Source organism: Chiloscyllium plagiosum, unplaced genomic scaffold, assembly GCF_037043375.1.
Source record: "Chiloscyllium plagiosum isolate Xiang-an unplaced genomic scaffold, Cpla_swu_hap1 HiC_scaffold_23, whole genome shotgun sequence".
Classification (NCBI taxonomy): domain Eukaryota; kingdom Metazoa; phylum Chordata; class Chondrichthyes; order Orectolobiformes; family Hemiscylliidae; genus Chiloscyllium; species Chiloscyllium plagiosum.
Window position 1 is genome coordinate 18,415,556 of NW_028270161.1, and position 14,076 is coordinate 18,429,631.

A 14,076-nucleotide genomic window follows, 5' to 3' on the forward strand; every position below is an offset into this window, starting at 1 on the left:
TTAAAAAAAGAGATTTGCTCACACAATGAGCACTGCATTTTGAAAGTAATACACTGATATTCTCAAGTGATGAGGCTCTATAACTCAGGATACCAATTAACAGCCATTGCACAAGACTACTGGACTGCTGGGTTTTTTCATCAAAAGGCTTCAAATCCCATTTGTAACACATTCAATGAAAATTCAAATGAATTTAACTCAGATAGAAGGCAAGTTTAAAAATATTGAACAAGGGTGGTACTGGTTTTTGAATTGTGCAGGTCAATAATGAAAGCAAATGCACCAGCCAGTGTGATTAATCGGTTGCTTTGCGGTTTAGCAACAGATAGTCAAGAAACCTGAAAGACTTAACTGCTGCTATTTGAATACTATCATGTGATATTTTATATCATTTGAACAGACTGGCCTTCAGTTTATCTAATCCAAAAGGCAACACTCCTTCAATACTGCACTAAACTCAAAATATCACAGATTGCTACTTTTTAACCATAGAATAATGTTTGACTCAGAGCTAAATGACATCACACACAAGGCTAATGCAAGAACAAAATCTGAATGGTTTGTACAGTCACCAAACAGACAGTATGCCCAATGTCAGCTGGCTCAGATTGGCTGAATCACTGCTGCTTTCCTGTCAAGGTCTGACCAGTCAGTTGTCTTGTCACTCACATTTAGTTCAACCTTGCATTATTTAACAAGGAAACAGTACATTTTCTTCTCACCAGGCAGAGAATTTTTACTTTTCCTCCTTATGCTTTCCAATCCCTCCATCCTTCAATCACATCTATTTCTAAAAAAAACTCAACAAAGAATGGAGCTTCTCTTCAGCACAATGCTTTCCAAACAAATTGGTCGAAATCGAAGCTTCAATCAACACAGTGCAACACAATGTTTCAACAACCACATCAGGGAATTAAGATATATACTAAACTGGCATCTCAAAGGGTGCACTTTTGTATTTTTCTGTATTTTTGATTGTCGCCTGAAATGGGGAAACAACTGGTTTAAAAGCCAAGGATCACTGAAGGGCTGCTACACATTTGAAAAGCAAATACCCTGACACTCATCATAAGGATTGCTTACACTGCTGAGAGTTCAATGAGGGGGATGACTTGCAGATAAGCTGAACCCAAGAGATATGTACGGACGGAGCTTTGGTGCCGATTGATAACTGGTCACCAATCCACAGACGAATGATAAAGGCCCTCTGAAGAAGGGTCACTGGGATCCAAAACATTGACTCTGCTTTCTACTCAGATGTTACCAGGTCTGCTGGGTTTTGCAAGCTATTTACGTTTTCAATAAAGGCCCTCTGGCTGCCAAATGTAACTGGCTCCCACGCACCTGAAAAACTACACGGTGCAAATATTTAGAAGAAGCCATTGGACTTCCACAAGGACAGAAGCTGGCTCTTTTCTCTGCAGTAAAATCCACCTTAAGCATGAAGAAAGCCAGTTCATTGCTCCCTCAGGCATTACTATAAATTGTGTAGTGTCCAATTTATTGGTTAAGAGCTAACTGTGTACCAGTCACCCTGTACCACCTACAAATCAAAGTATCTGGAGGAGAATCGTGGAGTAGTATGCCATAACAAATTTTAAAAAAAGACCATCTCAGTAAAACATACAAACAGGGACCAATGAATTTCCTTCTGCAAACAGCATTCATATTTTTGCTTCTGTCTATGTATTTTTTGGGGGGTAAATCTATTTGTAATAGCAATTCTTGTATGGTACAGAAAACAGGTTTGAGCTGTCAACCTGGGTTGAAGAGACAGAAAAATTGGGAATTCTGCATACTGTTAAAAAATTTTTTGATTTTACTAAGAACTCCAAGGCATAATTTCCAGCATACTACCCCAGTCGTGAGGCATAACAATCTGTAATTCATGGAAAGACAAATCACCAGGTTGAATACTATACAAAAGTAGTTCAATTCACTCAGTTATTCTCAAATACCATTTGCTTACCAATGACATCACCTTCAAAGGATCTAACTGTCTAAAAAACCTCATGACAGAGAGCATTCTATTAGGAATGGTGCACATCCTTGAAAAAAATCTTTAAAAACTTTTTAAAATGTTTCTCAATGATTCAACTGGTTAAGAGTAAGAGGTACATGGACCAAAATTAACTCAGGTTCACCACTGATCTACCAGGGATTATGCAACAATTAGGAACTTTAAAAACTTGGTAGTATAAAATCTAAACATTGCTAAACGACAACAAGTTGAAGCTTTTTATCTTGCACACATCAGCATGACATGAAACAGAATTGAATGAGTGATCAGCATTTTATACATCATGAGAAAAGGATACTGTTTGGTCAGGCCATCATTAGCATGGAGTTGCAACAAGAATTACCTGTCAATATTCATTCTGAGACCAGGCAAGTAGATTCTGACTGGTCAGGATGTTGTCCTGGGGGATATATACATCGGCTGCCTTCATGACCCTTCATACAAATTCCTCATCTACCTTAAAAACAGCATCTTGTGAACTTAGATATCTGGCTCTTAGCACGTGTAAATACCTCACCAGCCTGACCAATCATCTTAACAATTAGCTGCATAACTATAAGCAAGTTCAGATTTAAGAAATGATTTCAAATGGCAAAAATCACTTCTAACAATGAATATAATTTTAAGGTTTGCAAACTTAGGCTTGTTAAACACAATTGTTGTGCTGCCCACAGCGAGTGGTCAACAGGACATGCATTTGATGCAGCTCGCCAGTCATTGGGATGTACAGCTTACATACCTGGCATCATGCCAGCACTGAAATGCATCACACTACTCATTTGTGTAGTTGGCTAAATGCTTTTGGCTTGAAGGCAGTGAAGAAAAGCACTTGTTGATTTACTACACAGTAGCTGTACTAGACAGCTAGCTTCACCTGTTCCATTTTTTCAAACATCTTTCCCTTTGAGGAAAATCTAGGTGGACTGGATATCACTCAACCCCAAAGGTAGTGAACACAGGCCCACTCTTGAGTTTTTCGATATACAAGTAATGATTTGATTTGGGCATCCAATATCACAGGATAGGTTAGGTAGAGCCTATCCTTGCATCAAATTTACATTGCGAGCAATGGTTAAGAACCTGTTCTTATGACAGGCCTTGTAGCATGTGGAACTTTACAAATCCAAGCACACTTACTGATCAGTGAACACAGACTTTCAATATATAGTAGTAAAGTGCTCATTGTCAGACTTAACAATTAACACAGCAAGAAAATGAGTGCAGGAAAGTACTTACTAAGCTATGTAAAGGAATTATTTGATGCAGCTGCAGATTCAAATACTGCAAACTTGTCATCTACACATCAATATACAAAAGATGGGAGGATAGTCATCTTTCCATCGAAGATGGGTTTCTCAGGGTAACAAACAAACAAAAACATTAGCAATGGCTGGACCTGGAAGTAATCCCACATTACCACATCTATTTGGGTATATGTGTTGTAATTTAAACTGAAGTCAACAGCTTTTGGTGTTAATTTATTGAATTTGATAAAGAATCAGACACCGGTGACATATTTAGATTGCCATGACAGTGACATAGTGCAAGTGTCAATGGCTTCTTTGAATGGTCTGCTAAATAAACCATTTACGTCAAACGAGCACAGACACACTATCCATGCCAATGATCGTCCAATCAGCAGCCTCCATTTTCATGCTTACAAAATCCTGTCCCTTGGTTCATGTCTGTTTCTTGTATTCCAGTTCTGACACATAGCTAGGGGTCAACTTGAAGCTTTTTGCTTTCGATTTTTAATATTAAAAGCCTTCAGATAAAGGAGGGTGTAAGCCCATGGCTTGTATCCTGATTACTATCCAGAAATCCTTACAACACATGCAGATACTTTACAACAGCAGACTGGACACAACTATAACTTAACATGCAATACCTGGATTTACAAATGATAAATGTTGGTTTGACAGTACCAGAGGTAAACAGAATATAAGACTTTGACCTTAAGCAAAGAGGCTATAATCAGCATTGGTTGAAAACAGGAGGAAAACAATCCAGGTCTTGTCCATATTTACAAAAATACTACTATTGATTTACTCCAAAATTAATAGCATCAAAAAAATTGTTCATTTTCCCCAAACATTTCATAACCATTACAAGATTTAAGACATGCTACCAACACGATGGGCAAAAAAATTAAACCACATTTTCAACTTTCTGCCAATACATTTTCCACGAACTTTCAATTGTCTATTCCCATTAGTATCACACAACAGACCAGAATGTCACTATTGTTAAACAATTCCAAAAGCTTTAGTTAGGAGTTATACAAGTTTGGAGAAGCAATTTATTATGGTGCTCCATTTTCTTCCCAATAGTCGGTTCAGTACACTAAGAAAATCTCTCACACCCATTATATTTTTTATCTTGGTAGAAGGGGCATGCACAAGCTTAGAATTTACAAAATTCTGTTCATAGATTGCTTTGCAAATAAGGTGCCATATGAATACTGAGGGAGCTTAAAAGTCATGAATCACTATGGAATTCAATTTGCTTTATAACCTTAATACATACAAGCAGAAACAGCAATTCATACATATCATACAGTCAACAATTTCCCTTTAAAAGCCCAGTATTCCCCAAGTTCAGTTGTTTTGCTGCCTCAGTTAGGACTGTAGCAGAGTTACATTCTCAGGGTCACCTTTGGCAAACAGCGCTGTATGATAATACAAAAGTACTGATTATTCTTTGCCACAACCAGTTCCGTTCTCCTCCTATAAAGCATACAAAGCATTCCACAACTAGATAAAACATGCATTTCTGTTCCTTTTTAGGAATATCAGCTTGGACAAATTTTACAGATTAAACTTAGTGTGAACCCACCACTTGTTCAGTCACTTGAGGATTGACACATGATCATTGTGGGAGCAGTACAAACACAAAGCGATTCAAGCAGTCACTGGCCAGTTGACACTGCAAGAATGAATGCAAGCGAGCTAAAATTGCTCTTTGATATCCAAGATATGACTGCACACATGGAGATTCACCACTTATTTTAAATTGTTTGATTTGATGACCAATCAAATCTCCAAAGGACCTTGTGGTACAATGATAGCTTCCCTCCCTCTGGGCCAGAGAATCCACGTTCAAGTGTTGCTTCAGGATGTTATGGCGCTAGATGACTGCTATAACATGTTCAAACACTGATGAAAAGAAAGCTCTAGTGTACACTTAATGCCTTCTCCTGTTTGCCTTCTCCGCTTACACCATCAGTAAAAGACCTCAACTATCATAATCCACAAAGTTATTTTCCAATGATCAAATTTCTCACTCAGCACTTGCTTGATGCCCTATTTGAGAAGTATCTTGACAGCATTTTAAATCAGTTTAATGTGACTTGAAAAGAGATTATCCTCCTAATCAGATTGCTTCCAGTGATTGGCAACAAGTACGAACACCAACAGTTAGACACCATGACTGAGACACAAGGATGATAATAGTGAAAACATCAATAATGGACTAGTGGATAAAAGCACACCCTGCAACCAGAATAATGCGGAGTCTATTTCCAGGATTGATTTCTTCGAGCTACTGCCATATTCACTCACCGTAACTTGTTATAATGATCGAAGTGCTCCACACGGGTACAAGAAATGAACTGCAGCTTATCTTACCATGAAGTTCTCACAGAAAACATTCTATCTAGTATCAACAGTAAATTTAATAGTCAAACTGGTCATCCACATTAGTTAATGTCTAGGCTTCAAGCTGCGTCTGCACAGGGTCAGTCATTGAGGAGCTGAAAATGTGTTGCTGGAAAAGCGCAGGTCAGGCACAAGAGAGACAGCTTGCACCTTAATAGGTTAGGGTCCAGTATTCTGGCAGGCAGGTTTTCTACTGCAACACCGCTACATTTAAACTAAGTAGCGGGGGGGAGGGGACAAGCTGGATGTTTAAAAAGGAAATTGAAGGGAAAGTTAGAACAAGAGAAGTCAAGAAAGACAACTGTATCAATGAGGCAGAAAACTTGGAAAGGCATCATGCTGTAAGGTTGAGTGACATAAGGGTTGATGGGAAGGGTGAGAGCAGTAACAAATTAAAAATACTATACATGAATGCACGAAGCATTAGACATAAGATGGATGAGCTTGAGGCTCTTTTGGAAATTGGCAGATATGATATTGTGGGGATAACTGAGACATGGCTTCAAGTGGACACGGCCTGGGAAATGAATATTCAAGGCTACACGTGCTATCGCAAGGACAGACTGACGGGCAGAGGGGGTGGGGTGGCCTTGTTGATAAGGGAGGATATTCAGTCCATTGCGCGGGATGTAGAGTCAGGGGATGTAGAGTCAGTGTGGATAGAGCTTTGAAATACTAAGGGTAAAAAGACCCTCTTGGGAGTCATCTACAGGCCCCCAAGCAGTAGTCTGGATGTCGGATGTAAGTTAAATCAGGAGATGAAATTGGCCTATCGCAAAGATATCACTACAGTTGTTATGGAGGATTTTAACATGCAGGTAGACTGGGAGAATCAGGATGGTATTGGGCCACAAGAAAGAGACTTTGTGGAGTGCCTCAGAGATGGATTCTTAGAGCAGCTGGTTCTGGAGCCGACCAGGGAGAAGGCAATTCTGGATCTGGTATTGTGTAACGAACCAGAATTGGTCAGGGACCTCGAAGTGAAGGAGCCATTGGGAAGTAGTGACCATAATACATTAAGCTTCAATCTGCAATTTGAGAGGGAGAGGGTACAGTCGGAAGTGACAGTACTTCTGTTGAATAAAGGGAATTATGGAGCTATGAGGGAGGAGCTGGCCAAAGTTCAATGGTGCAATACCTTAGCAGGGATGACCGTGGAGGAACAATGGCGGATATTTCTGTGTATAATGCAGAAGTTGCAGGATCAGTTCATTCCTAAAAGGAAAAAAAGATCCCAGGAGGAGGCATGGGTGGCCATGGCTGATGAGGGAAGTTAAGAAATATATAAAGTTAAAAGAGAAAAAGTATAACATAGCTAAGATAAGTGGGAAAACTGAGGACTGGGAAGCTTTTAAAGAGCAACAGAGGATTACTAAGAAGGAAATACGCAGAGGAAAAATGAGGTACAAAGGGAAACTGGCCAAGAATATTAAGGAGGATAGTAAAAGCTTTTTTAGGTATGTGCAAGGCAAAAAAATGGTTAGGACTAAAATTGGGCCCTTGAAGACAGAAACAGGGGAATATATTACTAGGAACAAAGAAATGGCAGAGGAATTAAATGGGTACTTCAGATCTGTGTTCACTGGGGAAGACACAAGCAATCTCCCCGAGGTAACAGTGGCTGAAGGACCTGAACTTAAGGGAATTTATATTTGCCAGGATTTGGTGTTGGAGAGGCTGTTAGGTCTGAAGGTTGATAAGTCTCCGGGGCCTGATGGTCTACATCCCAGGGTACTGAAGGAGGTGGCTCGGGAAATCATGGATGCGTTGGTGATTATTTTCCAGAGTTTAACAGATTCGGGGTCGGTTCCTGAGGATTGGAGGATGGCTAATCTTATACCACTTTTTAAGAAAGGTGGGCGAGAGAAAGCAGGTAATTATAGACCAGTTAGTCTGACCTCAGTGGTGGGAAAGATGCTGGAGTCTATTATAAAGGATGAAATTACTGCACATCTGGATAGTAGTAACAGGATAGGACAGAGTCAGCATGGATTTATGAAGGGGAAATCATGCTTGACTAATCTTCTGGAATTTTTTGAGGATGTAACTATGAAGTTGGACGAGGGAAATCCAGTAGATGTAGTGTACCTGGACTTTCAGAAAGCTTTTGATAAAGTCCCACACAGGAGGTTAGTGAGTAAAATTGGGGTGCATGGTATTGGGGGCAAAGTACGAGATTGGATTGAAAATTGGTTGGCTAATAGGAAACAAAGGGTAGTGATAAACGGCTCCATTTCGGAATGGCAGTGACCAGTGGGGTACCGCAGGGATCCGTGCTGGGACCACAGCTTTTTACAATATATGTTAATGATATAGAAGATGGTATTAGCAATAACATTAGCAAATTTACTGATGATACAAAGCTGGGTGGCAGGGTGAAAAGTGATTAGAATGTTAGGAGATTACAGGGTGACCTGGACAAGTTAGGTGAGTGGGCAGATGCATGGCAGATGCAGTTTAATGTGGATAAATGTATGGTTATCCATACATTTGGTAGCAAGAACAGGAAGGCAGACTACTACCTCAATGGAATCAATTTATGTAAAGGGGCAGTACAGAGAGATCTGGGTGTTCTTGTACACCAGTCAATGAAGGCAAGCATGCAGGTACAGCAGGTAGTGAAGAAGGCTAATAGCATGCTGGCCTTCATAACAAGAGGAATTGAGTATAGAAGCAAAGAGGTGCTTCTGCAGCTGTACAGGGCCCTGGTGAGACCACACCTGGAGTACTGTGTGTAGTTCTGGTCTCCAAATTTGAGAAAAGACATTCTGGCTATTGAGGAAGTGCAGCGTAGGTTCACGAGGTCAATTCCTGGAATGGCAGGATTACCTTACACTGAAAGACTGAAGCGACTGAGTTTCGAAGATTGAGAGGGGATCTGATTGAGACGTATAAGATTATGAAAGGATTGGACACTCTGGCAGTAGGAAACATATTTCCACTGATGGATGAGTGCCGAACCAGAGGTCACAGCTTAAAAATACGGGGTAGACCATTTAGGACAGAGCTCAGGAGAAACTTCTTCACCTAGAGAGTGGTGGCTGTGTGGAATGCTCTGCCCCAGAGGGCAGTGGAAGCCCACTCTCTGGATTCATTTAAGAAGGAGTTGGATAGAGCTCTCAAAGATAGTGAAATCAAGGGTTATGGAGATAAGGCAGGAAGAGGATACTGATTAGGAATGATCAGCCATGATTATATTGAATGGCGGTGCAGGCTCGAAGGGCTGAATGGCCTACTCCTGCACCTATTGTCGATTGTCTATTGTCATCCAGGGAACAGGAGAATCGACGTTTCGGGCATAAGCCCTTCTTCAGGAATGAGGAAAGTGTGTCCAGCAGGCAAAGATAAAAGGTAGGGAGGAGGGACTTGGGGGAGGGGCGTCAGACACCCCTCCCCCAAGTCCCTCCTCCCTACCTTTTATCTTTGCCTGCTGGACAAACTTTCCTCATTCCTGAAGAAGGGCTTATGCCCGAAACGTCGATTCTCCTGTTCCCTGGATGCTGCCTGACCTGCTGTGCCTTTCCAGCAACACATTTTCAGCTCTGATCTCCAGCATCTGCAGACCTCACTTTCTCCTCAGTCATTGAGGATACTGGACCAAAAATTGATTTTAGAAAGTTCTTAAGGAAAAACTGCCTCAAATACTTCCTATTCATTCACAGGATGTGGGCTTTGCTAGCAAGATCAACGTTTACTGGCCATCCAAATTGTCCTTTAAGAAGTGGTAACAGAGCAGAGTGATCCACAAACAAATGGATCAGATCAAAGCTCTATTCATCCTGCCACATCCAAGTACAGGCAATGTAGACAACTAAACAACCAATGGGAAGTGACCTCACCAAAATCTTCAAAACCATGTACTGTACAGTGTGTGTGATGACTTCAGTGCTTAGAACCCTGCATTCCTCAATGAACATACAGGCATAGGTTCCCACAGTTGTTGACACCTGCAATCATTCCCAATGTTCATTGGGGATAGAGTCCAGCAAATCAGTATTTGCTAAAATCTTTACAACTTTGGAGCTCAGCGATCATCTGTTCCAGTCTCCTCTCAAGGTCTCCACAACTACAGATGCTAATTTTCAGCCATGTCAATTCACTTCAGGTGATATCATGAAGAGGCTGAAAGCATAGATTACCACAAAGACTATGGGCCCTGACGTCATCCTGGCTAAAATACTGTAGACTTGTACTGAGGGCAGCTAGTTCTAGAGTACATCTACAAAATGACATTGAACCAACAAGGTGGAAAAGTTTGTGTCCAGCTTTTTGCAATCAGGTCTTACAGTATACATGAGCTTAGTTTAATTAACACATTTCAATTAGTAAAATGTGGTATCAAGAGGTAATCTCAACAACAGTGAACATAAAACTAACAGAAAAACTCATTTACTCCATTAACGTCCTTTACCTATGAAAATCTGCCAACTTTTCCCACTGTGGCATACATGGGACCCCAAACACACTGGTTGACTCTGAATTGTCCTCAGAAAGGCTTAACAAGCCACTGAGTTTCAGGATCGCCAACAAATACTGGACTTGCCAGTGATGGCCATGCCCCATTGAACAATTGAATCACATTCAACTCAATAAGATCTTAGTTATGATTTTAATAGTACGCAACATAATGGAAAGATCTGCAGTATGGTTGCAGAAATATAGTAGTACAGAGTAACCTTGATTATCCGAAGGCCAGACATGTCCGGGGGGGGAGAATAGTGGGAAGAGGAAGTGGACAGTGACTAGGACGTCAGGCTGGGTGTTATGAATCCTGCCGGATGCTTGGCAAAACATTCCCTCAGTTTACGTTTGGTCTCTCTGATTTAGAGAAGAGCACTAGATACCGTAAACTAGGTTGGAGGAGAGCTGAACCTCTGTCTCACCGAGGACTGTTTGGGGCTCTGCAGTTGGTGTCCCAGATGTAGGTACGAAGTGCCTGGACCAGTGGAGTTGAGGTAGGAAGAAATGAGTTCAGTGAGGCAGGAACGTGCAGAAATGATAGATCCACCAGGGTAGTTGGGCTTGTGGTTCTTGGGGAGCAGGTAGAACTGGACAGTGCAGGGCTGGGGATTCTGAGATTGGAGGCAGTGCAGGGGAGATCACTGGAGGCAATGAGATCACAGACAGTATGGGTAATAGTGGCCTGATGGGCCATAGTCGGATGATGGTAAAGGGGGATCCTGCCGGATGCTTGGCAAAACATTCCCTAAGTGTCGGAGAGCTGGCATTCTTAAATAACTGACACATTTTACAGAAAAGTGAATACTAGGAAAACAATAGCTCAGAACGTGTAACCCAAGACAACAAACAACCTCCAACTAATGACCTAAACACAGTCTTTGCAATAACTTTTTTTAAAAGTTCAAAAGATTATATCACTCCCTTATTTTGAATAAAATTCTGACAAATTTCTGGTACAGTTAAGAGCCAGAGGAAGCTGAACTGCTGTTGATTAGTAATCTGCCGTTTACTGTGTTTGCCCCCACCCAGCAAGAGTACAGACGTCTAAGTGGTCGCTCTTTTGTGGTGTCAGCTGGTGAACGTGTTTGTGTGTTAAGGAAGCTCCTCCTCCAACTCAATTCCGGCTGGTAACAGCACAACCAATCCGCTCTTTGCAACTCGCTTTAGGACCAACAGTTGCTGTCCAACGAGTTCCAGCAGGTAGCACCTTCAATAAACACAAGCCCAAAATGGGGTGGGGGGAGACAAGATATTAAATATTAACATTTGTGACACGTAACCATTTATAGAAAAATCTCAATTCCACCGTAATGTTTTAAAACAAAATTGACCTTTACGAGCCAGCACAGGAAACAAGAAAACTCAAATTATTCACCAGGCCAAAAACAAAAACAAAGACATCTCAACAACGTAAAAATTCAAGACAATAGAATTAATCCATCAGCTAATATAGCAAAAATCGCATAACTAAGTGTGCATTAAAAATGTCACTCGATTTACCAAAGAGTCGATATCCGCACTCAAATTCCTTCAGTTATTTTTCCTCTTCTCTAACCCCCCCCCCCCCCCCCCCCCACACACCAAGTAAACCTAGACAGATCAACAGGCCCAAAAATACCCTGGAAATACACGTCAGACAAGTCGCAACCTCCTTTATAGTTGAAAGCATAGAAACAAGGTTTGATGCTATGTGACGCTGCCTTTTAATCATAAATGGTTTTCTGAAACGTTATGTCTGGCTTTCAAACGTATGACACACGGCACAAAAAAGGCTTTTTGTTTTACAAAGATCGAAGGCCTCAAGCATCAGAACACGAACCATAAACTAGCCACAAATTTAACATGAGCGCACTACAAATTCCAATAAAATTTCATAACATACAAAAAGGCCAACAAAACGTTTCCCCCGAAAATATTCAACAAATACAGAGAAACAAAACTTCAACAAAAAAAAAATGAGGAAGCCTTGAAATTCGTCACCGTGCGAATGTTGTCATTTTTCAATAGAAACCATTGTATATTTCAAAGATCTAACAACACCCCCCCAATCATAACCATCGCCAGTACACACACACACACACACTTAGTGACATACGTTATGTATAAAAAATACCAACTGATGGGTTAAACCCGTGACAAAATTTTTAAAATGTACTTTTTTTTAAAAATCATCCCTCAACGCAAACAAACGGCGCATTTGACACGATAATTAACAGGCGAGACAAAAGAGTGAGAAGGGAGTGGGGAGGGGGAGGTGGAAGATAGAAAGGAAAAGCGTTAACTGCTGAAGCCTCTCCGACTGGAGAGACTCGCTGCTCTGAAGGATACAGTTTGACCACATCGGTGTCCATTCGCCTCTTCCCGGGACTCGGGGAGGACATGTTGGTGCTGCTGAGGAGGAGGAGGTGGCGGCGGGCGAGCTTTAATTCCTCTTGTCGGGCCTGTCTTCCTCCAAACCACCACCTCCCCTACCCGCCCCCCCTCCCCCCCCACACCCCCTCTCCTCCGCCGTGTACACACAGAAAAACAACCAAACTCTTTTCTGGTGCAAACGGAGAGACGGAACCCCCTGCCCGGGGGAAGGGGGGGGACGGAAAATGGGGTGGCACAAAAAAATGATAGATATCGAGATGTCTACTCAGGCGACAACGAAAACAAGATGGGGGATGGGGGGGGGAACAGACTGTGCTTGTGGTTTGTGTCTGAGGGGGATTCGTTCCCCCCTCTCTTCACTCGGGCGACGCCACTTTGTCCTCTTCGGCCTTTGAGGTGAGTCTCCGCCGGTCCCTGGGGTCCACTTTAATGATCGTTCTGGGAATGCAGCCGATTGTTTTCCCCACCCCCTTTTCCTCGCGGTTTTCTCTCTCCCTGGTCCTCCTTCTTCTTCCTCCTCCGCCTCCTTTCCTTCCACACGCTCCTTTCCACCTTCTTTCTTTCCCTCTCTCTCTCTGATCCTGAACCTTCTCTTCAACCCTCGCCCGTGACGTTGACGTTGTTGTTTGTCGCCGAAGTCCTACGTCATCGCGCTACGCCCACGATGGACCCGCCCCTACCCAAGGCCTTCTGGGAGCTGTAGTCTCTGTCGGTGACGGTTAGGAGTTTCAGTGACAATCTTCTGGAAGTTTTTTCATTCGCTGCCTGGGTCAGTTTATTGTTTAATTGTACTGCCATTATTCGTGATGACAATTAACAGACTTTACAAACAATGACATATCCGGTCATAATATAATTCGCAGATTGTGCGCATGCGTGTTGCGCCTGGCATGACGGGTACTGTAGTTCTCCTGTGGTAACAAGGGAAAACAAGGGAGAGGGGATTCATTGAGCAACATAGGGCTCTATCTTTAAAAAGATGTATTAAAAGAATGTAACTTAGAACCAGGACAATGTCACTTATCGACCGCATTGTTTTTATTAAATCTTCGCACACCTTTGACGATGAAAATGTTGAAAAAAAAAATAAGTACATCTGTTTATACATGGACTCTACAACCAAGGAAGTGCAGTAACTGTTACAATGTGAGACTGTAGAAGTCAATTTACATCCAACAAATTCTCCGAGGCATCACAGCCCACGTGATGAAAGATTAATTCAGTTTTAACTTTGAAACGTTAATTCAGTTTCTCTCCAATGAGTTTTTAAAACTTTTCAGCACTTATTTCAGATTTCCAGCAGCTGCAGTATTTTGCTTCAGTAATCCGTTTTCATGATGCTTGATCAAAGGAAGTATCGTTGGACAGGAGACGATGGTAACATCCAAGTGGACAAATGTTCGACACCTATAATGTAGTAAATGTGAGGCAAAAATGTGGGGAAATTCAGCATGCCTGGCAGCGTCTGTGGAGACTGAACATTTTATGATCCTTAGTCAGAACTGATAGTAGGTCGGGATACGTGGTATTTATGCCAATCACAGGGCATGGGGTCGGGAAGGCGTG

At 41.8% G+C, this 14,076-nt stretch overlaps 1 protein-coding gene and 1 long non-coding RNA gene across 3 annotated transcripts in view; both read right to left on the bottom strand.

Moving 5' to 3' along the window:
* LOC148145821 (uncharacterized) overlaps window positions 1–12,458 on the bottom strand; it is a 31,770-nt gene extending 19,312 nt beyond the window's left edge. The window contains exon 1 of the long non-coding RNA XR_015761078.1: window positions 11,163–12,458. This is a non-coding gene — a long non-coding RNA (uncharacterized LOC148145821). The remainder of the gene's footprint in view (window positions 1–11,162) is intronic.
* The window catches only part of ube2h (ubiquitin-conjugating enzyme E2H (UBC8 homolog, yeast)), a 117,941-nt gene extending 104,846 nt beyond the window's left edge, over window positions 1–13,095 (bottom strand). Inside the window, exon 1 of one of the 2 annotated variants that reach the window (XM_087999421.1) lies at window positions 12,466–13,095. In XM_087999421.1, the coding sequence (XP_087855547.1) occupies window positions 12,466–12,518 (53 nt within the window). In that variant the 5' untranslated portion in view covers window positions 12,519–13,095. The remainder of the gene's footprint in view (window positions 1–12,465) is intronic. The other variant, XM_087999422.1, reaches the window with a different exon arrangement.
* Between the last annotated feature and the right edge of the window lie 981 nt (window positions 13,096–14,076).